Below are 27,619 nucleotides of genomic sequence, written 5' to 3' on the forward strand. Positions count from 1 at the left end.
GAACCTTGGGACAATGTTGAATTTTAAAAAATCATTTCCCTTCTCTTTATGTTCTATTTTTGAAGAGATTTTTCTCACTTTTACATTCCACCCCTTCCACTGAGAATTTATGATACGGTATTTTATGAGCTCATTTAGCTAACGCATAGGTCACTGTTCAGTTTCCAGTCAGGCATTCTCTCCTCTATCCTTCTTGGATTCTCTAAGGCAAGAGGTTCTAAGGCTCGGCTTCTCCCAAGGTGAAATGGCACTAAGGAATAAGCCAGGAGGAGGGCTTTTCTTTAGGATGCAAACTCTGGAAGTGGATCAACAGATGGGGGATTCTAGGGGTCCTCAGATAACTGAACCTGACTTTATTTCAAACATATCATCCTTATGAAATGAAGCCTGGGAGTGAGGTAAAGCTAGTGAGTTCTTTGTGCAGACTTCTGATGGAGTTCACTTCGTTTTCTGACAATTGTTCCATATCTACCCTCACCTGAAGTATCTGATAGTGGGGTCTTAGGGTTATCTGTTTCAACCAAATTGCCACTTGCATATGGACAGTAAACACATAAGGGATCTCCTGGTGCATAAGAGTTTTCAATTATGAACTATATTTTGTAAAACTATTTCTTTTTATTTACTTGGCACTCTCAATGTTAGCTGGCAGATATGCTTCTCTTATTTCAAAAGGCATTTATAAAAAGACTTCACCGAGTTTTGAAGTAGAACAAAAATATCTAAAGAAATGAATGTGTGCTTTAACAAGCAGACCTCATTAATTTTCCTCACAAAGGCATTAATGCTATCACATGACGTCATTAACACTATGTTCTATGGTCTAGAGTCTCCCTATGTTTAAAAAACTGCCCTAGGGTCAGCAGCACCTAATAGTTATACACAGGGATAAAAAGGTATAAATGTTAACAAACAAAGGCAATTATACACACAGAATTTTCAGTGGCTACTGGAGTTTTCATTTAACAAATATTATCATCTATCAGCTACAAAAGTATAATATCAGGGATGCAGAAGAAAAAGAGCTTTTACAAAACAGTAGGGGCTGGGCACAGTGGCTCATGCCTGTAATCCCAGCACTTTGGGAGGTGGAGGCAGGTCGGTCACCTGAGGTCAGGAGTTCAAAACCAGCCTGGCCAAAATGGTGAAACTCTGTCTCTACTAAAAATACAAAAAATTAGCCAGGTATGGTGGCGGGCACCTGTAATCCGAGCTACTCGGGAGGCTGAGGCAGGAGAATCGCTTGAACCCAGGAGGCAGAGGTTGCAGTGAGCCGAGATCATGCTGTTGTACTCCAGCCTAGGTAACAAGAGTGAAACTCCGTCTTAAAAAAAAAAAAAAAAAAAAAAAAAAAACAGTGGCGGTTATATATAAGATTGAAACTGAAACACCCACAGTGACCAGAAAGATAAAGTGGATGAATAAAGCCAACTGGGTCTCAGCTGTGGGGATGACAGCAAACAGGAGAATGGATATCCTGCCTCCAGGGAGACAGCCATGGCTCAGCTGCAGCTGATTACTGCCATGAATGAATGTGAGCCAAAGGGCAACCAGATTTTCTGATTTTTTCAAGGGGAATCAAAAATCTTTTAATTTTAAAGGTTGGCAGAAAATTTAAAAAATTTTAAAACAACATGGGGGCTGGGTGTGGTGCTTCATGCCTGTAATCCCAGCACTTTGAGAGGCTAAGGCGGGTGGATAGCTTGAGGCCAGGAGTTCAAGACCAGCCCAGGCAACTTAGCGGGATCCCCATCACTATAAAAAAATAAAAAATATTAGCCAGGCATGATGGTGTGTGCCTATGGCCCCAGCTACTCAGGAAGCTGAGGTGGGTGGATCACCTGAGCCCAGGAGTTCAAAGCTGCAGGGAGCTATAACTGCAACTTCGTCATTGCACTCCAGCCTGGGTGATGGAGTGAGACCCTGTCTCTTAAAAAAAACAAAAATTTTTTTTTAAATCATGTGAGCTACATATCTCCCTACAGAATCCGGCCTATGAGACATTAATTAATGTAATGTAATTAATTTGTAATATCTGACAGCGATAATGTGGCAATTTAATCAAGATTTCTATGGATCTTAGTCTCAAAAACATACTTGATTGGATATTATTTCATTTAAAAAGTTATATCATATTTTATTCCCCATTGTGAAAATGAAGTTATAGTTTTCAAAAATCTCTGAAGCATAACAGAAGATTTTATGAAATTTTACCTTCTTGTATATGCTCAATATAATAGCAAGGAGAAAAGCTTGTATAACGAAACAGAAAAAAAGGATAAAGACTGGAAAATATTCTCATTTAGGATGAAAAGAGGAGAAAAAGCCACAAAATATACAAAGCCAATCCAGTTACCTGCACTATCATTCCGCAGGGGTTTTCCCCCCACTGGCAAGGATGCCTTAGTCACTACCCTCTTACTGTAGATTCCTTCCTTATGTTTAATGTTAACAGTGGCTGAGACGTCATCATCTCTTGTGCCTAGCACCTGTGCTGGGAAGTCCGGAGCAATGGCATCATTGGATCCTACAGAAGAATGGGAAAGTAATATAATTAACACAAATATGGACATGATATTGAGAAAGACTTTTTAAAAATTTGCCTTTTAGACCAATTCTATGAAAAAAGTACTACAATGGGTAGGATAATCAGAAGGAAATGTCAGTCAAACTGAAGTTGTAAGCTATGTAACATAAATTCTAATAAAACAAGGCAGAGATGCAAATGATATAAGAGAAGACATAAAATGGAGAATCAGTTCAGGAGAGAGAATATTTCCAGCTCACCATGGTTCTGGAGGTAGGAGAAAATGACTTGTACCTTGGAAAAAAGGCTTTTTGATATGGAGAGGAGGGAAGAAAGGCATTTTGGGCAGAGGTCACAGCATAGGCAAAGACAGTAAGTATTTAAGAATAGTGGACACTATACAGTCAGGCTGGATTACAGAATACATTAAGGAGAGTGGTGGGAGATATTAAAAAATAATTGTTTGGAATAAATTCAGCAGTACATGGGATCCCAAGTTGAAGAGTATAAACTTTATTGTATATGAAATGCAATGCAATGGAAGATTTTTAAATAAAAGAATAATATAATTAGCTATGTTTCTGGAAGATTAAACTGACAACAATAAAAAAGACAAAACACTGAAAGGAAAATGATAGATGATAAGTAAAAGATTTGAAAGTATTTAATTTTCTTTTAAAATATATTTCAACATTCCTACATTCCTTGATAAAATAATCCATAATCCATGCCACATCTAACAGTCAAAAGAACATTTCTGGACATATAAAGGTTCATACTAACTACAGAATTATCTTCTATGAAATGATTTTTTTCTCCCTAAGATCCTGTATTTCCTGAGCTCCTAGTATGTGTACGGCAATAAGAGCTGGGTAAGTACCAGTCTCATCATTTTAGTGCACAGTAAGCCATGAAGAGTTTTTCAGGACAGATACTTACCAAGCCTTCTACGCCAAATAGACAGATTATATTGGTCTCTTCTCAACTTCTGTAACACATTTTCTGTTATTTGCCTCCTACCTCTCTGGAAACTTATTATCTTTTCTTCTACCAAATCTCTTAATGCTGGAGTTCTTCAAGGAGTCGGAACTGGTCCCTCTCTCTTCCTAGATAAACTTATCAACCACCAAAGTATATGCTGATGAACAACAAATAATATACCATTGGCCAAGACCTTTCTTCTGAGCATCTGACTCTAGCATTCAGGGACGCAGCTAGCTCTTACAGCATTTTTACAGAAATAAGAAAAAGATGTCTCTTCCTCAAATAAAAATGTTTAAGTTACCTATACATTGTGGTACAACACAAACAACTGTAAATGAAAGTCATTCTCTTCACAAATCTTCCTAGGGAGTACACACCAGCAGCAGCATGCACACACACACTCTGCACCACCACCCATGTTCTCCAAGAGAGGTGGCTCTGTCAAGTTCAGTCAGGTGAGGAACAATTATATCTCTGAGAGCAGGGGGTGAACAAGCAAGAGAATCAACCTCAGAGGAGGTTACGGGCAGCTGAGAGAGAGTACAGCCACATGTGTGTGTCAGTGAATGTAGGTATGCTTATTTTCCTGTACCTGTGCATAGCTATATGTACAAGTATAGATTTATGTTTGGGGCAACACAAGAGTTAACATTATTGCTCCAGAACTCTAACTAAAGATCTAGGGTATTCATGCACATCTGTGTGTTTTCATAAAAGTATATATTTATAATGTGAATAGTGCCACCTTATATGTGGCGTGCATTGCACACAAACTTAACATGTGTAAATCAACTCTGCCTACATTCAATTGCAGACCTAACATCTCTATGTGGGTGTATAACAGGAATCTCTCTTTTTTTGAGACTGAGTCTTGCTCTGTCGCCAGGCTTGAGTGCAGTGGCATGATCTCGACTCACTGCAACCTCCACCTCCTGGGTTTAAGCGATTCTCCTGCCTCAGCCTACCAATTAGCTGGGACTACAGGCGTGCACCACCACACCCAGCCAATTTTTGTATTTTTAGTAGAGATGGGGTTTCACCATGTTGACCAGGATGTTCTTGATCTCTTGACCTTGTGATACACCCACCTCAGCCCTTCAAAGTGTTGGGATTACAGGCGTGAGCCACTGCACCCAGCCAGAATCTCATTTTTAACATGAGATAATTTTGATCATCTCCCCCAAATCTGTTTCTTCCTCAATCTCCAACTCAGCAAATGGAACTCTATTCACCTAGTTGCTCACTCCAGACATTTTTTTCATGCCCTTCTCCCTCACTCTCCATATTCTATCATCAAATCTAGGAGAAACTATTTCTAAAAGGAAGTTGACTATCCATTTCTTCCTATCTCTATTGATGATACGAATACTGATGCTACCTACCATCTCTGGTACCGTCTACAGCAACAGATTTCTAACTAACTGGTGTCTCTACTTGCACTTTAACCCATCCCCGCATGGCTCTCTGCCTTCCCATTTATAAACCATTTCTCCACATAGTGGCGAGAATAAACTTTACAAGTGTAAATCAACCATAACTTGCAGTAGTACTAGAATAAAACCCAAACATTTTAATACAGTTGATAAGCTCCTGCATGATCTTGAACCTACCTAGACCACTACGCTGTACCCTGTTAAATAAAACTTATGGGAATCCATTGTTTTAGAATAAGATCTTGCACTAGATCCCAACAGACCAAACCAAAATGTAGTCACTTGTGCCATACAACCAAACTGAAACTTTAAGAAAGAAGGAAAGTCCCCAAATGGGCCAGTTTTTTCTAAAAACGAGAGATTCACAGCAGCTAATTTAAAAAGGGGCCAGTTTACCCTGAGCTAGCGTAAAAAGGAGCTTCTCTCTGCTTTAATCTTTACTAGGAAAGTAACCTGAAGTAACTTGATGTTAATCAATACGCTTTTTTTTTTTTTTTTGAGACGAAGTTTCGCTCTTGTTGCCCAGGCTGGAGTACAATGGCGCGATCTCGGCTCACCACAACCTCCGCCTCCTGGGTTCAGGCAATTCTCCTGCCTCAGCCTCCTGAGTAGCTGGGATTACAGGCATGCGCCACCATGCCCAGCTGATTTTTTGTATTTTTAGTAGAGACGGGGTTTCACTATGTTGACCAGGATGGTCTCGATCTCTTGACCTCGTGATCCACCCGCCTCAGCCTCCCAAAGTGCTGGGATTACAGGCGTGAGCCACCGCGCCCGGCCTAATCAATACGCTTTTTTTGGTATTACAGATGATCCACCACTTACAATGGAGTTATATCCCGTTAAGTCTATCATAAGTTGAAAATACTGTAAGTCAAAAATGTATTGCCCCTAACCTACCAAGCATCATGGCTTAGCCCAGCCTATTTAAACATATTCACAACACTTACAATAGCCTACAAGTAGGCAAAATCATCTAACATGAAGCCTATTTTATAATACAGTATCAAATAGCTCATATAGTTTATTAAACACCATACAGAAGTATGGTTTCTACTAAATGTGTATCACTTCCATACCATCATAAAGTCAAAAGATAGTTAAGTGGAACCATTGTACATTGGGGACTGTTTGTATTGTGTTTCCTTGTTCTTGGTCTGGCTACCTTATCAGAACCAACTGCTCTGCCATGCCCAATGTACCTTTTCTATATTACAGAATGAGATGTTGACTGATTCATGAATCACTACAAAAACCAATTAGATCTTTAAATTTGTTGAAATTTCAATCCATGCTGCCTTCTTTCCTTTTGTGAAATACATCAAGCTCTTTTCTCCTTCAGGGGTTTTCCCCATCTTGTTCTCTCTGGCCAGAACAGTCTCACACTCTACTCTTTGCCTACCTAACTCATCCTTATCCTATGGAGTTCAGCTCAAAAGTTTCTTCCTTGAAAAGGCCTTTACAAGTTTGTGAAACAAAATTGGGTCTATTTATTTATCTTGGAACTCTTTATTTTCTTAGCATTTATCATTTGTAATTATGTACTTCTTTGTGGTTTATTTAATATCTGTTACCCAACATGAACATAAACTCCATGATAGTTTATTTTGAGCAATACTGAAATTGTAACACCTACCACAGTATATCTGCTTGGAACATGGTAACATCTTTAATACCTATTGTTTGAATAAACACATGAACATGAGCTGACAGCTTCCTATCATTAAAAAAAAAAAAAAACCTGATCATTGTAGAAAATTCAGGAAAGTATGAAGGAAACAATAAAAAATAAAACAACTAAACCTTGGTTATATATCCTACTAAGTGAACATATACAGGAATTATTATTATTTTTTACTAAAGTAGAGATATATTTTAAATGAAATTTAGGGTTTAAAGTCAGCATGTGAGGTGAAATCCTTGTCATAGTGGGTCAAAATCACCCTTGAAGGTATCTTAGGAAGGCATATGCTAAAACTGACATCCTGTCTGCTCAAGAGACCCACCAGGGTCCACCTTTTCCTCCAGGCTTGCAACATATCACTGCGCCTGAATCTGACCACCTGATGATGTACCTGGTATTGTACCAAAAAGACATTTCTTCTAACTCAAGAATCACACCCAGGCAACCCAGATAAGATGTTTACACTATAAAAGGCAAACCCGAGAACTACAGTGAACTTTGAGAACGAAGTTTGCCGTCTTTCATTACATACTCCTCCATAGTCATATGTTCATAAAGGGTAGAGTGCATACACAAAACACCTGGTACTCTTAAAATTCTTTCTCTCTTCTTTTGTTAAATATATGTATTTGAACTTAAGTTAAATACATGTATGAGATGATATCAATGTATGCTAAAATTATTTATCATAGCTAAAAACATCTCACTGAATTCTACTCATCTGATTTAATTGTTTATGCTATCTTAAAGTTTCCTATGTTTCTTGTTCTATTATTTTGCTAATTTCACATACTCAACAGTGATTCGTAAGATAGATTTCTACTTTTAAAATTCAATTAAGTTTTTTTTTTTGTAACTTCTTAAGTTTTTTAACTGTGGTAAAACATACATAAAACATAACCATGACTGATGCAGTGGCTCAGGCCTATAATCCCAGCACTTTGGGAGGCTGAGGTGGGCAGATCACTTGAGTTCAGGAGTTCGAGACCAGCCTGGCCAACATGGTGAAAACCCCATCTCTGATAAAAATACAAAAATTAGTTAGGCATGGTAGCAGATACCTGTAATCCCAGCTACTCAGGAGGCTGAGGCAGAACTGCTTGAATCTGGGAGGTGGAGGCTGCAGTGAGCCGAGATTGTGATGGCTCCCAGTCAGGTCAAGTAAAGACAAGCCTTTTCAGTGGAATCTTCCATGGAACCACTAGATAGGTCAAATATTGACAATTCTTTGGGAAGGAAGTTTAAAAAGAGATCCAGCTCCATTTTGCTTCCTTTGGTCTTGGGAAAGAAAGCTGTATTTCTTAAGGCTATCACTGAGCTGAGGTACTGAGAATGGGACGACTAGGGCAAGTTAAAATGACAACGCTTCCTGTTCTTAGTGGGATTCAGTCATTTTTCTTGAATAAATACTCCCTGAATTTTCTTGAATAATTTTTTGAATAAATACTCCTGGCTTGCTATTAAAACTGGTTAATTTCCAAACATTTATCTCTTTCTTTGGATGGCTGTTGCCTTGGTTTTTTGTCATTGTTGTTGCTATTTTGATCTTATGAGTTCTATTATTTACTTATTCTCACTGAAGAACAATTATTTGGCCCAAATATTTGCTAACAATGATGTATGTCTTGCTCTTGGCCCCAAATGCTAATTGGCTCCTCTCATAGCTATAGATGTACAACATATTCATAGATAACGGCTAGGAATTAGAACAATTCCTAGCCTTTCATCTACTATAGGTCTATGGGTCTGAGAAAGGATTGTTTTCTATTCCCAACTTCCTCATTCTCAGAATCGATGGTGAACATGAAAAAACAATCTCAAGTGTGTATGGCAAATAGATCTCTTCTTGTCATACTGATGCATACAGTACTTTACTACAGACACTATATTTCTCAGGATACAGTGTGCCACTCCTGAGTCATTTTCTTCTCTCATTACCCACACTGTTCAATATTTCTTTAAGTTAATCTCTCCAACCAGATGGAAGTGCCAGTGACATATATGGATGGTAGGACAATGGAGGCCTCAGAAAGTATTGGCACACCTGACCAGGTTTCTACTGTTCACAGACATTCTGTCTTTTGAACTATGAGTAAGTGAGATATAAGATTTTTCCACCTATAATCAATAAGTGAGCTTGTTTTCTTTCCGGTAGCCAATAAGAGTGATTTTAAAACCATAGACTTGCAAGGAGCAAACATTTCTTCATTTATGCAATAAACTTAATCTTAACTTTTGGTGAGTATTTTTGTGGTTCTTTTTTTCAATACCATCATTATGGGAAATTAAGCAAGGCTGTATCAGAGACTTTAATGCAGTTACCAGCAGAAGCTACTTTGGTTCTCTTTCATATAAAAGTAACTAAAATGTCTACCTAAGACCAAAAACAACTTCTCCTTTCTTTGTAATTTCTATACATATAGTGATATTTATGGACAATCACGGAAAAAACAATTTGTCTAAAGGAAACCAAGTCATCCCCTGTGGACAACTCAAAACACTGTCCCACCAATCAAAACCCTACACAAGACCAACTCTGCACCCTTAACTTAAAATGCCCACAGGAAATATTTATCTAGTCCCTCTATGGGGTACTATTCATTTCCTAACTCTGCAGCTCCTCCGTAGTGGATTCCCAGGGATGCTACAAGATATTTTTAAATTCTAGGGAAAGGACAGTGATAAACTACTAGCTCAACATCAAAGCGTCAACATCAGATAGTGCTATGTTCCTTTCAATGCTGTTGTGCCTTTGCAAAAGCTGGATTTTTGGCAGCTGCTGTAATAAAAAGCAGAAAATAAAGAGTGTCCAATCTCATTTCACAGTTTGGGAGGTTGCACAGTGTCTAACAGCTACACATATGTCATTAGTAAGTAACCGTGGTTATTTATGAACAAAATTTTCTTTCAAACACCAAAACCAAAAAGAAATAACAAGGCCGGGCGCGGTGGCTCAAGCCTGTAATCCCAGCACTTTGCGAGGCCGAGGCGGGTGGATCACGAGGTCAAGAGATCCAGACCATCCTGGTCAACACGGTGAAACCCCGTCTCTACTAAAAATACAAAACATTAGCTGGGCATGGTGGCGCGTGCCTGTAATCCCAGCTACTCAGGAGGTTGAGGCAGGAGAATTGCCTGAACCCAGGAGGCGGAGGTTGCGGTGAGCCGAGATCGCGCCATTGCACTCCAGCCTGGGTAACAAGAGCGAAACTCTGTCCCAAAAAAAAAAAAAAAAAAAAAAAAAAGAAATAACAATTTTGTTAAGTAAGTCATTAGAGCAAAACAATTAGTATTTATGTCCTAATTCTTTAGTTGGTATTTGAAAAAACTAATTGTTTGTTATACATAAAGCTGAGAAAACAAATCAATGAAACACTAAGGGTGTAGTAAACCAAGAAAGCTTAGAAACTTTGCCCTAGATGGAGCCCACTAGCCCAAACAATGATCCATACAATTTCCTTCATCAAATATTTATAAATGCTTATGTGTATATAATCTATCTGATCAAATAACTCGCCTCTCTGAACCAGAGATCAAGCTATGAAAAGTTCCATATTTCACTGAAAAATTAAAGAGCACTTGACTTTTGTCACTCCAGGATCAACTAGTCAACACACAAATAAAATCTTAAATAATAAAACTTTGAATAATTTCTGCATAATACCTGAATGGGAGCTTTCAACGGTGGTATCTGATATGGAATCCGAAGACGGAGGAATTTGTCTTAACTGTGGAACATAGTACATCTTTGTACTACCAGAAGGCTTATATGGCAATAATAAAGGCTGACCTAAGGAGGTAAAAATCAGAACAATTAATAAGAAAAACATTTATCAACTCATTGAACAAATATGGAATGCCTTCTATGTGCCAGGCAGTGTTCATGATTTTTGGACTGTATGAGTAAACAAACAGAAATGTACCTCTGCCTTCAAGAAGAATGAGAATTCTGAGGAGGAAAATATAGAGTAAATAATTAACATACTAAATGAGTAAATTATCTAGCATTTTAATAAATTATAAGTGATACAGGGAAAATACAGAAATGCTGAGGATAATCAGGCATACAGGAGAAATTGGGGTTTAAATGTGGAGAAAAGAGAGTTTAAATAGAATGGTAGGAATAGGTTTCATTGAGATGACTTTTTAACATTCCATTCCATATATAGATGACTCTAACCAAAAAACATCTTATCTTACATTGAACCCACTGGTCTTAATTAACCACTTCCAGAGAAGCAGAATAAGTCTAATTCTCATCTACGTGACAGAGCTTCAAAACAGTTTCTACTGCAAGACCATTAATTTTCAATATTAAGAAAATCCACAAAAGTAAAAACTACAAGGTCCTGCCACTCAAAGATAATTATTATTAACATTTTAATGTATATCATACCCATCTTTTCCTGTTTTTTTTTTTTTTTTTTTTTTTGGGACGGAGTTTCGCTCTCGTTACCCAGGCTACAGTGCAATGGCGCGATCTCGGCTCACCGCAACCTCCGCCTCCTGGGTTCAGGCAATTCTCCTGCCTCAGCTTCCCGAGTAGCTGGGATTACAGGCACGCGCCACCATGCCCAGCTAATGTTTTGTATTTTTAGTAGAGACGGGGTTTCACCGTGTTGACCAGGATGGTCTCGATCTCTTGACCTCGTGATCCACCCGCCTCGGCCTCCCAAAGTGCTGGGATTACAGGCTTGAGCCACCGCGCCCGGCCTTTTCCTGTTTTTTATGTGTTGACAAAGCTGTCTGCATACAGTATGCATAATTTGAAATTCAGCTTTTCTACTTTATAATATTCATTTTACTTCCTATTCTTCACACTTCTATGGTTATACCACAGGTTAAATATAGTCAATTCTTACTCTAATATTGAAAATTTAGGTTGAGTTAAAATGTCCAATTATAAAGAATTCTGAAAATGAAGACTTTCTAGATTATACTTATTCTCCCCCATGATCCACCTGAGATAAATTCTCTTTTTCAAAGTGAAAAATTACACCATTTATGAAGTTTTTAAAGAAAGTACTGACGGCTAAATTGCTTACTGTCTGTGACTATTTACTATTCCTCCAAAAGCATATGTATAGTCATTAAGAAATGATTAATTGCTAATAGGGGTAAACGGAATCTCACTTTTAAAATAGGCCCTTATTATGGAGGTTTAACTTTTTTCCATATATTAGTTTTTCTTTCATGATTGGTAGAAACTGTCAAATGTCCCCTCGTGTCCAACTTCCCTCCCTCCTTACATCTATATACTATGTTATCCAATCTCCCACACAGCCATGTATGTACGTGTGAATAACTTTTTTCCTCCTGTAGGATGAGCATGAGAATGTGTGTAACTTCCAGGCATTCCGATAAAGGTATCCCATTAAAGCCCCCCACTTCCTAGGTACTGCAAATCGTGATAGCTGTAGCACTTACTCTAGACCCAGAAATGGAAGTCACACTTCCAGAGACAGAAGGATGCCAGAGCCACCACACATGCAGCTCAGTTACCTGCTCTAAACTACTTATCTGTAATTTAGGGTTTCTGTGATAAAATAGCTTATACCATAGCCTAAAGTAATAAGAAATGCAATTCCCAGGAAAGTCTTGGTGATACACTGGAATCAGAGCTAGTGGACTTGGGGGGCACGGAAGCCAGTAAGACACCAGCCAAAATGGCTAAGGGAGCACTTGCACCACTCCACACCCAAACCCAGGCAGCACAGCTTGCAGCTTCAGGAGAGATTCCTTCCTTTCAATTTGGGAAGATGGAAGATTAAATAGGCCTTTGTCTTGCAGCCTGGATACCAGCTCGGCCAAGATATGACAGAGATGCCAGGCAGGGTCCTGAGGCCTCTATTCCATGACTTAGCTTCTGGACACCATTTCTAGACACACCCTGGGCCGGAAAGGAACCCACTGCCTTGCAAGGAAGGACCCAGTCCCAGAGGGATTCATCATCCGCTGACTGAAAAGCACTTGGGTCCTGAATAGTCAGCAGTGGTAGGCAGGCAGTTCTCACCTGGGTGACTCAAGATGTGCTGGCTTCAGGTGTGACCCAGCACATTCCCAAATATGGTGGCTATGAGGAGAGAGGCTCCCTTTGCCTGAGAAAAGGAAATGGAAGATTAACTAGGACTTTGTTCTGCAGTTAGGTGCCAGCTCAGCCACAGAGGGGTAGAGTACCAAGTAGGCTCCAGGAGTTCCTAATTCCAGGTCTTGGCTTGTGAATGGCATTTCTGGACCTGCCTTGGGCCAGAGGGGAGCCTACTGCCCTGAAGGGAGAGTCCCAGGCCTAGCAACATGCATCCCAAACTGACAAAAGAGCCCTTGGGCCTTGAATGAGTATCTGTGGTAGGCCAGCAGTACTCACCACAAACCTGGGGCAGTGGTGGCCATGGGGAGTGGCTTATCTGTTTATGGAAAAAAGAGGAAAGAATGGGAAGAACTTTGTCTTGTGGCATGGATGCCAGTTCAGCCACAGCAGAATAAAGCACTAAGGTTTCTGACTTCAGATCATGGTTCCCAGACAGCAATTCTGGACCTGCCTAGGGCCAGGGGAAATCGCCACCCTAAAAGGAAGCACACAAGACTGTCTGGTTTGGCCATCTTTTGATTGTAGAGCCCCAGGGTCTTAAGCAAACACAGGCAGTATCCAGGAAGCGGTTACTGTAGATGTCAGGTGAGATCCAGTGTGTGCTGGCCTCAAGTCTGACCTAGAATAATCCCACTGGTGGCGGCCACAGCCACAGGGGTGCTTGTGTCATCCCTCCCCCAGCTCCAAGCAGCTCAGCAAAGAGAGAGACTCCATTTCTTTGGGAGAAAATAAAGGAAGGGAACAAGAGTCTCTACCTAGTAATCCAGAGAATTCTTCTGGATCTTATCAAAGACTTCTGATATGGTTTGTCTCTGAGTCCCCACTCAAATCTCATCTCAAATTGTAATCACATGTCGAGGCAGAGACCTGGTAGGAGATGACTATATTATAGGGGTGGTTCTCCCACATTGTTCTCATGATAGCGAGGGAGTTCTCATGAGATCTTGATGGTTTAAAAGTGGCAGTTTCCCCTGTGCTCTCTCTCTCCTGCTGCCATATAAGACATGTCTTGTTTACCCTTCACTTTCTGCCATGACTGTAAATTTCCTGAGACCTTCCCAGCCATGCGGAACTGTGAGTCAATTAAACCTCTTTTATTTGTAAATTACCCAGTCTCAAGTAGTATCTTTAAAGCAATGTGAAAATGAACTAATACAAAGAACTGGTACCAGAAGTGGGCCACTACTATAAAGATAATCTGAAAAAGTGGAAACAACTTGGTAACTGGGTAACAGGCAGAAGTTGGAACAGTTTGGAGGGCTTAGAGGAAGACAGGAAGATGTGGGAAGGTCTGGAACATCCTAAAGGCTTACAGAATGGGCTCTGACCAAAGTGCTGACAGTAATATGAACAATGAAGTCCAGGTTGAGGTGGTCTCAGATGGAGATGAGAAACTTGTTGGAAACTTGTTGGAAACTCTTGCTATGCATTAGTAAAGAGACTGGCAGCATTTTGCCCCTGCCCTAGAGATCTATGGAACACTGAACTTGAAAGAGATGATTCAGGGCATCTGGGGGAAGAAATTTCTAAACAGCAAAGCATTCAAAAGGTGACCTGGCTTATTGTGAAAGCATTCAGTCATGTATATTCACAAAGAAAGAGTCTGAAACTGGAACTTAGGTTTAAAAGGGAAGCAGAACATGAAGGTTTGGAAAATTTGCAGCCTGACTATGTGGTAGAAAAGAAAAACTCATTCAAGGAATTCAAGCTGGCTGCAGAAATTTGTGTAAGTAATAAGGAGCCAAATGTTAATAGCCAAGATAATGGGGAAAGCGTCTCCAGGGCAGTCCAGAGATCTTAACTGGAGTCCCTTCCATCACAGGCCAGGAGGACTAGAAGGGAAAAATGGTTTTGTGGGCCAGGCCCATGACCTGGCTCCTCTGTGCAGCCTTGGGACTTGGTGCCCTGTGTCCCAGCTGCTCCAGTTCCAACTGTAGCTAAAAGGCAACAAAGTACAGCTCAGGACATCGCTTCAGAGGGTGCAAGCACCAAGCATGGGCAGCTTCCACATGGTGTTGGGCCTACTGGTGCGCAGAGAACAAGAGTTGAGCTTGGGGAGCATCCACCTAGATTTTGGAGGATACATGAATGCCTGGACGTCAAGGCAGAAGTCTGCTGCAGGGGCAGAGCCCTCATGGAGAACCTCTACCAGGGTAATGGGGAGTGGTAATGTGGGGTTGGAGCCCCCATTAACAGTCCCTACTTGGGCACTGCCTAGTGAAGTTGTGAGAAGAGGGCCACCATCCTAAAGACCCCAGAATGGTAGATCCACCAAAAGCTTGCACTGTGCACCTGGAAAAGGCACAGGCACTCAATGCCAGCTCATGACAGCAGCTGTGGGGACTGTATCCTGCAAAGCCACAGGAGTGGAGCTGCCCAAGACTGTGGGAGCTCATCCCTTGCATCAGTGTGCCCTGGATGTATAACATGGAGACAAAGGAAATTCTGGAGCTTTGAGATTTAAAGATTTAATGACTGCTCAGCCAGGTTTCCAACTGGCATGGGGCCTATAACCCCTTTGTTTTAGCCAACTTCTCTCATTTGGAATGGGAACATTTGCTCAATACTTGTACCCCCACTGTATCTTGGAAGTAACTAACTTGTTTTCTTATTTTACAGGTTCATTGGCAGAAGGGACCTACCTGCCCTGTCTCAGATAAGATTTTGAACTTGAACTTCTGGATTAACGCTAGAATGAGTTAGGACTCTGGGGGACTGTTGGGAAGGCACAATTGGTTTTCAAATGTGAAAAGGACATGAGATTTGGGAGGGAACATGGGAGGAATAATATGGTTTGGCTCTGTGTCCCCACCCAACTCTCATCTCGAATTGTAATCCCCACATGTTGAGGGAGGGAACTGGTGGAAGGTGACCAGAACATGGAGGGCAGTTTCTCTCATGCTGCTCTTGCAATACTGAGAGAATTCTCATGAGATCGTGATGGTTTTAACGTGGCAATTTTCCCTGAGCCCTCTCTCTCTCCTGCCACCATGTAAGATGTGCCTTGTTTTCCCTTCACCTTCTGCCATGACTTTACGTTTCCTCAGGCCTACCCAGCCATGCAGAACTGAGTCAATTAAACCCCCTTTCTTTATAAATTGCCCAGTCTCAGGTAGCATACTTATAGCAGTTTGAAAATGGACAAATACAACCTCCAAAGTGGTACCTCTCAAAGTGTGCAAGAGCCACAGTGTTACTAGGTTTGAGGTGTTCTCTAATGGAGATATAGCTACAGTGATCAAAAACTCAGACCACAACACCCAACTTCCGTTCAATTCCTGGAAAGCATTCCCAAGAAGGATGGGTACAAACAAAGTCAGAATGTGAAGACTACAATAAGCACCTAAGTCTTCAATGCTCAGACACCAACAAACATCCACAAGCTTTAAGACCATCTATGAAAACATGACCTCACCAAATATGACACTAGAAACCAATCCTGGAGAAACAGAGATATGGAATCTTTCAGACAAAGAAATCAAAATATCTGTTTTGGCTGGGTGCAGTGGCTCACACCTGTAATCCCAGCACTTTGGGAGGCCAAGGTGGGTGGATCACCTGAGGTCAGGTGTTCAAGGTCAGCCTAGCCAACATGGTGAAACCTCATCTCTACTAAAAATATAAAAATTAGCCGGGCAGGGTGGCAGATGCCTGTAGTCCCAGCTACTCAAAAGGCTGAGGCAGGAGAATTGCGTGAACCCAGGGAGTGGAGGCTGCAGTGAGAGTGAGCTGAGATTGTGCCACTATACTCCAGCTTGGCGACACAGTGAGACTCTGTTAAAAAAATAAATAAATCTGTTTTGAGAAAACTCAAAGGAATTCAGGATAATAGAGAAACAACTCAGAATCCTGTAAGATAAATTTAACAAAAAGACTGAAAAAATTAAAAAGAATCAAGCAGAAATATTGGAATAGTAAAATACACCTAACACGCTGAAGAATGCATCAGACTCTTTTAACGGCAAAATTGATTAAACACAAGAAAACCATCAATGAGCTTGAAGACACACTATTTAAAAATACGGTCAGAGGAGACAAAAGAAAAAAGGGAATAATAAAGAATAAAGCATGCCTACAGGTTCTGGAAAATAGCCTCAAAAGGGCAAATCTAAAATAAAAAATAAAAAGCAGTAGGCTCCTCTCAAAAGCAGTGGACTCCACCTTTCAAAAGACATATACAGTGGTTGAATGAATGCATAAAAAAACAAGACCCAACAATCTATTCCCTACAAGAAACACAATTAACCTAAAAGACCACAAATAGACTAAAAATAAAGGGATGGAAAAAGATATCCCACACAATTAGAAACCAAAAGAGAGGAAGATTATAGCTATATTCATATCAGACAAAATAGACTTTAAGACAAAAATTATGGCCAGGCATGGTGGCTAATGCCTATAATCCAGCACTTTGGGTGGCCAAGGTGGGCAGATCATGAGGTCAGAAGTTTGAGACCAGCCTGGCCAACATGGTGAAACCCCATCTCTACTAAAAATATAAGAATTAGCCAGGCGTTTGGTGGCGGGTGCCTGTAATCTGGCTACTCAGGAGGCTGAGGTAGGAGAATCACTTGAACCTGGGAGGCGGAGGTTGCAGTGAGCCAAGACCATGCCACTGCACTCCAGCCTGGGCAACAGAGCAAGACCCTGTCTCAAAAAAAAAAAAAAAAATTATAAAATGATAAATTGATCAATTCAGCAAGAGGATATAACAATTGTAAACATATATGCACCCAACACTGGAGTACCCAGATATATAAAGCAAGTATTTTTAGAGCTAAAGAGACGGAGAGAACCTAATACAATAATAGCTATAATCTTCAACACCCCGCTTTCAGCATTGGACAGATCATCTAGACAGAAAATCAACAAAGATACATCAAATGGACCTAACAGATATTTACAGAACATTTCATCCAATGGCAGAATTCACATTCTTCTCAGCACATGGATCATTCTCAAGGATAGGCCATATTTTAGGCCACAAAACAAGTCTTAAAATTCAAAAATCACTGCAATTATATCAAGTCATTTCTATGATCACAATGGAATAAAACTAGAAATCAATAACAAGAGGAACTTTGGAAAACTATAAAATGAATGGAAATGAAACAATATGACCAGTGGGTTAATAAAGAAATCAAGAAATAAATTTATAAATTTATTGAAACAAATGATAATGGAAACAGAACATACCAAAACCTATGGGATACAGCAAAAGCAATACTAAGAAGAAAGCTTATAGGTATAAGCACCTACATAAAAAAAAAAAAAATAGAAAAACCTCAAATAAACAACCTAACAATGTATGTTAATAAACTAGAAAACAAAATCCATAATTAGTAAGAGAAGACATAAAGATCAGAGCAGAAATAAATGAAATTGAAATGAGAAAAACAAGACAAAAGATCAATGAAACAAAAGTTTGTTTGTTGAAAAGATAAACAAAATCGACAAACCTTTAGCCAGACTAAGAAAAACAGAGAGAAGACTCATGTAAACAAACTCAGAGATTAAAAAAAAAAAAAAAAAAAAAAAAAAAAAAAAAAAAAAGAGATAAATTACAACCTATACCACAGAAATTTAAAGAATGATGAGACAACTACTATGAGCAACTTTGTACCAATAAATTGAAAAAGCTAGAAAAAAATGGACAAATTCTTAGAAACATGCAACATATCAACCTGGAAGAAATCCAAAATCTAAAGAGACCAGTAACAAGGTCAAGTAACAGTATAAAAGCATTCCTTTTATACTGAATTTCTCCACATCCTCTCCAGCATGTTGTCTCCAGATTTTTTTAATAATCGCCATTCTAACTGGCGTGAGATGGTATCTCAATGTGGTTTTGATTTGCATTTCTCTAATGATCAGTGATAATGAACATTTCTTCATATCTTTGTTGGCTACATAAATGTCTTCTTTTGAAAAATGTGTGTTCATATCCTTCACCCACTTTTTGGTGGGGTTGTTTGTTCTTTTCTTGTAAATTTGTTTAAGTTCTTTGTAGATTCTGGATATTAGCCCTTTGTCAGATGGGTAGCTTGCAAAAATTTTTTCCCATTCTGTTGGTTGCTGGTTCATTCTAATGATTGTTCCTCTTGATGTGCAGAAGCTCTTAAGTTTAATTAGATCTCATTTGCCTATTTTGGTTTTTGTTGCCATTGCTTTTGGCATGTTTCAGTCATGAAGTTTTTGCCTATTCCTATGTTGTGAATGGTATTGCCTATGTTTTTTTCTAACCATGTGCAGAAAGCTGAAACTGGACCCATTCCTTACAAAACTTAACTCTTGATGGAATAAAGATTTAAACATAAGGTTACTTTTAAAAAGAAGTATAATTACCACATAGAGGTATTAATTTCTATCACTGGGCATGGCAAAGAGACCTCTAAGAAAGTCCAGTGCTAGAAATTAATAAAAAATGACCTCAACCCTATATATACAAGTGTGGTAAAGTCTGAGACAACTTAGGAATATTTGTACCACTCTGTCAGGCAAAAAACAAACAAAAAAAAAAAGAAAGAAAGAAAAAGCTGTAGCCTCCACTTCTGTTTGGTCATTGCGACAGTTATCGTTAATCAGAATACTGATTTATTAATTTTCTTTCTCCATCAGTGTATATAAAGTTTGACAGCAATGGCTGAATTTGCCACGCAGTCCACAGGTTGGAGAAAATTAACAGCAATGATTGAATAAAATTATAATGGACTCATAGCAGAAACAACTATCACATGGAGATGGATCTGAGATAAGAAGCTTTTTGAAGTTCTCAGAAACTTTGTTTGGATGCAGTAGTCTTAAAGTTACTTTGGACTGCCTGTCTAGGGGAAGAAGTAAATATACAGCAAATAATGGCTACTTCCAGGAAAGGAAAAAAGGGCTGGAAAGAGGTAGAGGAACTTATTAATTTAGAGTAATGGGTAAGCAGTCATGTATTTAACATACTATTCTTTGTATCTTAAAATAATGTTTTGTGCCCCCAAAAAAAACCTCATAAAATTTTACTTTTCATCCACAGTATTGGAAATAATGCTGTATTAGTAAAGCAAATAATATTCTTTGATAAAAAATTTATATGAACCATAAATCATGGCCTCTATAACTTGATCCATTTGATGACAGTGGAGGTTTAAAATATGCATTTATAGCTGTTTCTTCTCTTGTGTTTCTGCCACCACCATTAGAACACCACACCCTAGGATAGCTATTGACCCATTAGCCTGAGTCTCAGAAAGAAGTAACTGAAACGGACCCAAACCATTTCTGTAGCTTACAGCCAGCCCAGCCAAAGTCCAATTGACCCATAAGCCTGTAAGTAAGAAAAACAAATGTTTACTGTTATAAACCATGGAGATTTTTTAGGCTGTTATACTGCAGCACTGTGGCAATAGGTAACCAACACATAAAGGTGTTTTTTGTGATAATTTATTAAACTTTATATATACATTTTGGTATGCTTTAGTTTCATAAGAAAAATGTTCAAGAATGATAACCATCTTAATATATAAATGTACTTACTTAAATTCAATGCAATTTAAATGCTGACCCAAATAATTTTCTTTACGTTTAGGTATATTTCATCTATATGTGTAGATAAGCAAGTTTTTTGTGTAAGTAGAGAAACTTGAAATGTACTTAGAGTAGATTTGTCTAAAATAGTAAATATTTTAAAAATTAGAAAAGTTTCCATCTTCATTTGGGGAAGAATGGAAACTAACTTGTTAATTTTCCTGCTACTTACCCCCCCCAAAAAATAATTTACAATTTGCTCTAATTCTAAATGTTATATATAAAAGTACTATCAAAATATCACTGAAACTATAGCATATAAAACACTCTAAGTGTTGACATTATGGTAGAGACTGCTAACTGTTCACCAAAATCCATTTCTTCTTCATTTTGGAAAACACAGCTAAACTACATTCCTGGCCAGTGGAAAGTGATTTGGGTTACTACCAGACCTGGCCTGTAAACATTTCCTATGTGTGCTCCTCCATGCTTTTTGTTCCTTCCAGTTGACCATAAAGGTAAATCCAATATAACTTTGGGTTATGTATTTTAAAGACAACAGAGCAAGCAGTCAACCTGGGTCTCTGCTGATTGCTTTATAAGCAAGGGAAAAACTGCTATTGTGTTTGCACTAACATATGTTTATGCATACTCTCTATATATACATAGTATATAACATTACTATAAAACAAGATAATTTATCTGCCCATTTAAAAGCAGACCTCAATTACTTTCAAGTTGTTATAAACTACTTGTATTTTTACTGCAAATATCATGAGGCAAAAATAAGTTTTAACCACAAACAGCACAAGTTCTATAGGTTAACTGTTAGAAATTAAGATAAAAATACAATAAATCATATTCTGTTGACAGCTATGTAAATAAAAGACAGATATAATCATATAGCCCCTAATTCTTAAAATTAAAATTAGGTTTTCTGACTAGAAAGACACAATCACTTCTAAGATAATTACACAAAGGAGAGGTCTAACAACCTAAAATGCAATCACATTCTCTTACCATCTGTTCCACGAGAAAAAGTAACCTGTTGGACTGAAGATGATGAAGCAAACTTGACAGAAGCTTTGCGTAGTTTCTGGTTACTGGGCTCTGTAATTTCATGACCACGATCTTCGGGATTAATAAAAATCTCAGATGAAAACAGGGTCTTTTCTGGACTTTCTGTTGTTATCTGAGTGACTGCATCAGATGACAATTTTTCAGAGAAAGCAGAAAGTGGAGTCTTTTTCTTCTCTGGTAATCTGACCAAAAAAAGAAAGAACACAGCAGGTTATATTCTTCGCCGATTAGAAACTGAAATCTCTTTCCAAAAGTGGTTTCAAGGAGTATTTTAGTAGCTATAGGAATATTTTGTAGACACATCAATGACAAATGTTATGGTAAAATTTCTGCAATACCCTTTATTTGGTTTCATACAGTGTTACCACATGTGTTTACTTTTATATGAAAACATACTTTTAATTTAGAATGTTCAATTATATAATTTAGTTGAGGAAATGGTATTTTTCAGCTGAATTAAAAATACATTTTTTCAAATTACTGGATGTCCACTATAAATTAGGGACTGTATTACATGCACATAGTATACAAACATAAACTAGAAACAGAGCGTTCCATCAAGAAGTTCTGGGAGAACCAGGAGTTTTCAAGGTTGTAGTTGTATCTTGAGATCATAGAGAATTAATATTAAAAGAATGGAGCAAGCAAATAATTGAATACATAAATAATTGGAAAGAAGAAACAAATTTTGCTTTAAGAAGTCCAAATAACAGATGTGGATACCTCCCACCAAAGGAGGTTAGCTTAATCTTCCTCTCCTCCGTTGTGTATGTGCTGAACTGAGTGACTGGATTTCAAAGAACAGAGTATAAGAAGGGACAAATAGTACTTATTTTCATGGTGGAGACATCTAGCAAGCACTGCCTTATCCAAGTGATCAGTTAACATCACCAGTGATGATGTGGATACCACATATGCAACCTAGGCAATACCATTCCAGACACAGGAACCAGCCAAGATTTCATGAAGAAGACACCAAAAGCAATTGCAATAAAAGCAAAAACTGAAAATGGGACCTAACTAAACATAAGAGCTTCTGCACAGCAAAAGAAAAATTATCAACAGAGTAAACAGACAAACTACAGAATGAGAGAAAATATTTGTAAACCATGCATCTGACAAAGGTCTAGTATCCAGCATTTATAAGGAGCTTAGTGGGCAAAGGAAGTGAACAGATGCCTTTCCAAAGAAGATATATATGTGGCTACCGAGCCTATGGAAAAAGCTCAACATCACTGATTAGATAAATGCAAATTAAAACCACAATGAGATACCATTTCACATCAATCAGAATGGCTATTATTAAAAAGTCAAAAAATAACAGATGCTATCAAGGTTGCAGAGAAAAGGGAACGATTGTACACTGTCCATGTGAGTGTAAATTAGTTTGACCATTGTAGAAAGCAGTGTGGCAATTCCTCAAAAAGCAAAACAACAGAACTAGCATTTGACTCAGCAATCCATTGCTGTGTACATACCCAAAGAAACGTAAATCATTCTACCATAAAGATACATGCACACAAATGTTCACTATAGAACTATTCACAAGAACAAAGACGTGAATCAACCTAAATGCCCATAAATGACAGACTGAATAAAGAAAATGTGGTACATTTATACCACAGAATACTATGCAGCCATAAGAAAGAGTAATATCATGTCTTTTGCAGAACACAGACAGAGTTTGAAGTCATTATCCTTACCAAACTAATGCAGGAACAGAAAACCAAATACTGCATCTTCATATTTACAAGTGGGAGCTAAATGATGAGAACTCATGGACACAAAAAGGGGAACAACGGACACTGGGGCCTACCTGAGCATGGAGGGAGGAGGGAGAGGAGCAGAAAAAAAATAACTACTGGGTACTAGGCTTAGTACCTGGGTGATGACATAATCTGTAAAACAAACCCCCATGACATGAGTTTACCTACAGAAAAAACCTGAACATGTACCCCTGAACCTAAAATAAAAGTTTTAAAATAAAAAATAGGCCAGGCGTGGTGGCTCATGCCTATAATCCCAGTACTTTGGGAGGCCAATGCGAGTGGTCACCTGAGATCAGGAGTTCGAGACCAGCCTGGCCAATATGGTGAAACCCGTCTCTCATAATAACACAAAAATTAGCTGGGTGTGGTGGCGCACACCAGTAATCTCAGCCACTCAGGAGGCTGAAGCAGGAGAATCACCTAAACCCGGGAAGTGGGGTTGCAGTGAGCTGGGATCACGCCATTACGCTCCAATCTGGAAGTCAAGAGCGAAACTCTGTTTTCAAAAAAATAAAAATTACACAAAAAATAAAATTTAAAAAATGATGTAACAACAGGAGAAGCTAGGAGAGAAGTATTAGGAACTTTATTATATGTATCTTTTCTGTAACTCTAAAATTACTTGAAAATAAGGCCAGGCACAGTGGCTCATACCTGTGATCCCAGTGCTTTGGGAGGCTGAGACAGGGGATCACTTGAGCCCAGGAGTTAGAAAAAACCCTGGGCAACACAGTAAGACCCTGTCTCTATAAAACATAAAAAAATTAGCCGGGCACAGTGGCACACACCTATAGTCCCAATGACTCAGGAGGGTGACACAGGGGGATTGCTTGAGCCCAAGACTCCGAGGCAGCAGTGAGTCATAACTGTACCACTGCACTCCAGAGCCTGGGTGACAGAGCAAGACCTCATCTCTTAAAAAAAAAAAAAAAAAAAAAAAAGAACAAATAAAACTTTCCAAAAAATCACCTGAAAATAAAGTTTCAAGAAAAGAGAATAACGTTGTATTGTAGTAGAGTAATACCTAGAATATATCACAAAAGTAGAACTTTAGAGTCTTTACCATATGCCTACCATTTATTAATTGAAAAAGACAATTATGGGAAAAGAAAAAAAAATAGGTCAATCTCCCTTATGAAAATAAATTCAAAAATCCTAAACAAAATGTTAGACAACAAAATGTAGTACATGTGTGTGTATGCTGTGTGCTTGCTCTCATTTTACACACACACACATTTGTATGTAGTTGAATCTCTACCATGATAGTTTACCCCAGGAATGCAAGGTGATTAAACATTTTTTAAAAATCAATCAATGTGATTCACCACCTCAGCAGAATAAAGGAGAAACACACATGACCATATCAGTATAGGCAGAGCCAGCATTTAATAAAACTCAGTAATTATGCATGATAAAAATTCATAGCAAAGAGAAACCACAAAAAAACCTTAAAGCAATCATCGCATTTAATAGTAAAACATTGAGAATATTGCCTGTGAGATTAGGAGCAATATAAGGATGCCAACTCTTACCACTTCTATTCAGTATTTTAGTAAGGGTATTAAATGGTATTAGCAGTAAGGCAGGAAAAAAGAAAAGGTATGGATAAGAAAGGAAAAAATAATACTTTTCATATTTGATATAATTGTGTACATAGAAAAATCCAAAAGAATCTACATATAACTTATTAGAATATAATTAAATTTTTAGAAAAGTTGCCAGATGCAAGATCAAAATTTTTAAAGTCCTTTAGATTTTTCTGTATCAGAGAAGTTATAAAATTAAAATCTAAAAAATGTCACAAAAATAGTACCAAAAATATCAAACACCTAATAAAGTATAATAAAAGATGCAAGAAATCTACAGGGAATACTATTAATATATTATAGAGAGAAGAGTGATCTAAATGGGTCTTCCATTTCCAAGTAGGATGTAGTAGGTAGTTACGATGTAGTAGGTAGCCATATACCATCATTCCTACTTTAACAAACAAAATGAATAAATTATAAAAATCACATTTTTAAAAGAGTCTTAGAGCTATAGAAGCAATGAGGAAATATTTCTAACTAATATGCTAGATAGAGATATTTGGTGATTCTAGGCAAAGGCTTGGTGTAGGTAGACATAATCTCCTGACAAAGAGAAATCACTGAGATTTGATGAACATGTAGGCTGTCACGATGGTGTGACATGATGGAATCTAGTAGAATACCCAGCTGATTTCCCCCACAAGACATTTCCTGATTGTTGAGGTGGTATGGGAGGCTGGGAGCTGAACCAGAGTAACACACTGAAATCTCATTCATACTCATGGCACTGTAAGAGGCCAAGTCCCACCAGATGGAGAGGCCTGGGACAAACACACATCAGCTCTCCTCCTTAAAACATTTGCCAGATGTTATACCTGCTTAAGGCAGGAGGCTTAATAACTAATGCTTGAGGGAGAGAACTTTTAAAGGTAATGAATTAAAAGACTCACCAGACTTTCAGTCAAAAGTCAGAAGAGCCAACCCCAAGAAAGGGGCTGGGTCAGAAAAACAGTAAAATTATTTGCAAGAGTACTAATAAAATGAATTTCCCTTGAGAAACTGTAACTACAACAAATACATGACTGGTGTTCCCCTTACATTTACCATATTTGAAAGCTGTGAGGGCAGACAGTATAAAGAGTTGAATTCAAATATCTGAAAGCCTGAACTGAGTTCTTCCAATATTGGTCTATTGAAAAACCAAAGACCTGTCAGGCTTAAAGCAAATTTTCTTTGCTATTATGAACAGTGCTATGATGAACACTGATTATATGTATTTTTTTCAGAATGATTTCTTTTGTAATGGGGCTACTGAGTTGAATAGTAGGTCTGTTTTAAGCTCTTTAAAGAATCTCCAGTTTTCCCCAGTGGCTGAACTAATTTATGTTCCCACCAACAGGGTACAAGCCTTCCCTTTCCTCTACAACCTCACCAACACCTTTTGTTTTGTTTTTTAACTTTTTATTAATACTCATTCCGACTAAAGTGAGATGGTATCTCATTGTGGTTTCAATTTGCACTTTTTGAATGATTTGTGATGTGGAACATTTTTTCATATATTTGTTGGCTGCATATACATCTTCTTTTGAGAATGTTTGTTCATGTCTTTTGCCCATTTTTTAAAACACAGTTGCATGTTTTTTGCTTGTTGAACTGCTTAAGTTCCTTACAGATTCTGGATATTAGACCTCTGCTGGATGCACAGTTTGCAAATATTTTGTTCCATTCTGCAGACTGTTCATTTACTCTGCTGATGGTTTCTTTTGCTGTGCAGAAGTTTTTTTTATTACTGACTCAATTTCAGAACCCATTATTGGTCTGTTCATGATTTCCTTTTCTTCCTGGCTCAATCTTGGGAGGTTATATTATCTCCAGAAATTTATCCATTTCTTCTAGGTTTTCTAGTTTGTATGCAAATAAGTGTTCATAATAGTCTCTGAGTTTTTTCATGCGTACGTGTATTTCTGTGGAGTCAGTCATAATGTCACCTTCATCATTTCTGATTGTACTTATTTTGTCTTCCTTTTTTCTTTAACAATTTAGTTAGTGGTGTGTCAATCTTGTTTATTCTTTGGAAGAACCAACTTTTGGTTTAGTTGGCATTTTGTATGGATTTCTGCAACTTAATTTCATTTAGTTTAGCTCTAATTGTGTTTATTTTCTTCTGTTAGTTTTGGGCTTGGCTTGCTCTTGTTTTTCTAGTCCCTCGAGGTGCAAATATCCTCAATCTCTATTATTCTCTTATTTACAATAATCAACCCACAAAACATTATGTAACATATGAAGCAGGAAAAATATGACCAAAAATTGAGAGAAGAAAAACTGATTTACAGGGAATTTAGCTACTAGTTAGCACAAAAGGACTTCAAAATGACTATTAATATATTGAGAGCAAAAGATAAAGGAAAGTAGACAAAACATGGAAAAATCTCAACAGAAAATTACAATCTATTAAAAAAAGAAATCAATATTTCAGAATAAAAAATATTTTATCTGAAATCTGATTCAATAGTAGCAGAAGCAAATAGACACTATGAAAAACTAATTCGTAAATACAAAAAGTCCACAGAAAACTACCAAACAGAAAAAGAATAAACAGATGACAGAGTAAGAGACTCATGGGGGCACAGTCATATAATCTAATATATGTGTAATTTTACTCCTAGGAGAAGGGAGAAGAGTACAGAAACAATATTTATGAGTTAATGGGTATGAATTTTCCAAAACAGGCAAAAGACTTAATCTACTAAGTTAAAGCTCAGTGAACACAAAGGCATACGAAGAAAAACCAACTCTTGGGGTATCACAGCCAAAATGCTGAAAGTCAAAGCTGTAAAAACAAGAATGACACTTGATCTTTCAACAAAGACAGTAGCTCTTTAAAATGCTGAAATAAAAACTTATAATTCTATAACCAACTGCAATACATTTTTTGAAATTAAACAAATAAAAACTAAGATATCTCTGGAAGACCTCAGGAAATACTAAAGGAAATTTTTTAGGCTGAAGGAAA

The 27,619-nt window shown here is 38.0% G+C and overlaps 1 protein-coding gene across 4 annotated transcripts in view; it reads right to left on the bottom strand.

Annotated features, from left to right (window-relative positions):
- ALMS1 (ALMS1 centrosome and basal body associated protein) overlaps positions 1-27,619 on the bottom strand; it is a 212,740-nt gene that overhangs the window by 63,601 nt on the left and 121,520 nt on the right. For 3 of the 4 annotated variants that reach the window (XM_032291715.1, XM_032291714.1, XM_032291713.1), the window contains exons 12-14: positions 21,249-21,490; positions 10,293-10,418; positions 2,357-2,527 (exon numbers count right to left, since the gene is read on the bottom strand). In XM_032291715.1, the coding sequence (XP_032147606.1) occupies positions 2,357-2,527; positions 10,293-10,418; positions 21,249-21,490 (539 nt within the window). The remainder of the gene's footprint in view (positions 1-2,356; positions 2,528-10,292; positions 10,419-21,248; positions 21,491-27,619) is intronic. The other variant, XM_032291716.1, reaches the window with a different exon arrangement.

This window comes from Sapajus apella, unplaced genomic scaffold (genome assembly GCF_009761245.1).
Source record: "Sapajus apella isolate SASKATOON/1434 unplaced genomic scaffold, GSC_monkey_1.0 scaffold26, whole genome shotgun sequence".
In the NCBI taxonomy this organism is placed as follows: domain Eukaryota; kingdom Metazoa; phylum Chordata; class Mammalia; order Primates; family Cebidae; genus Sapajus; species Sapajus apella.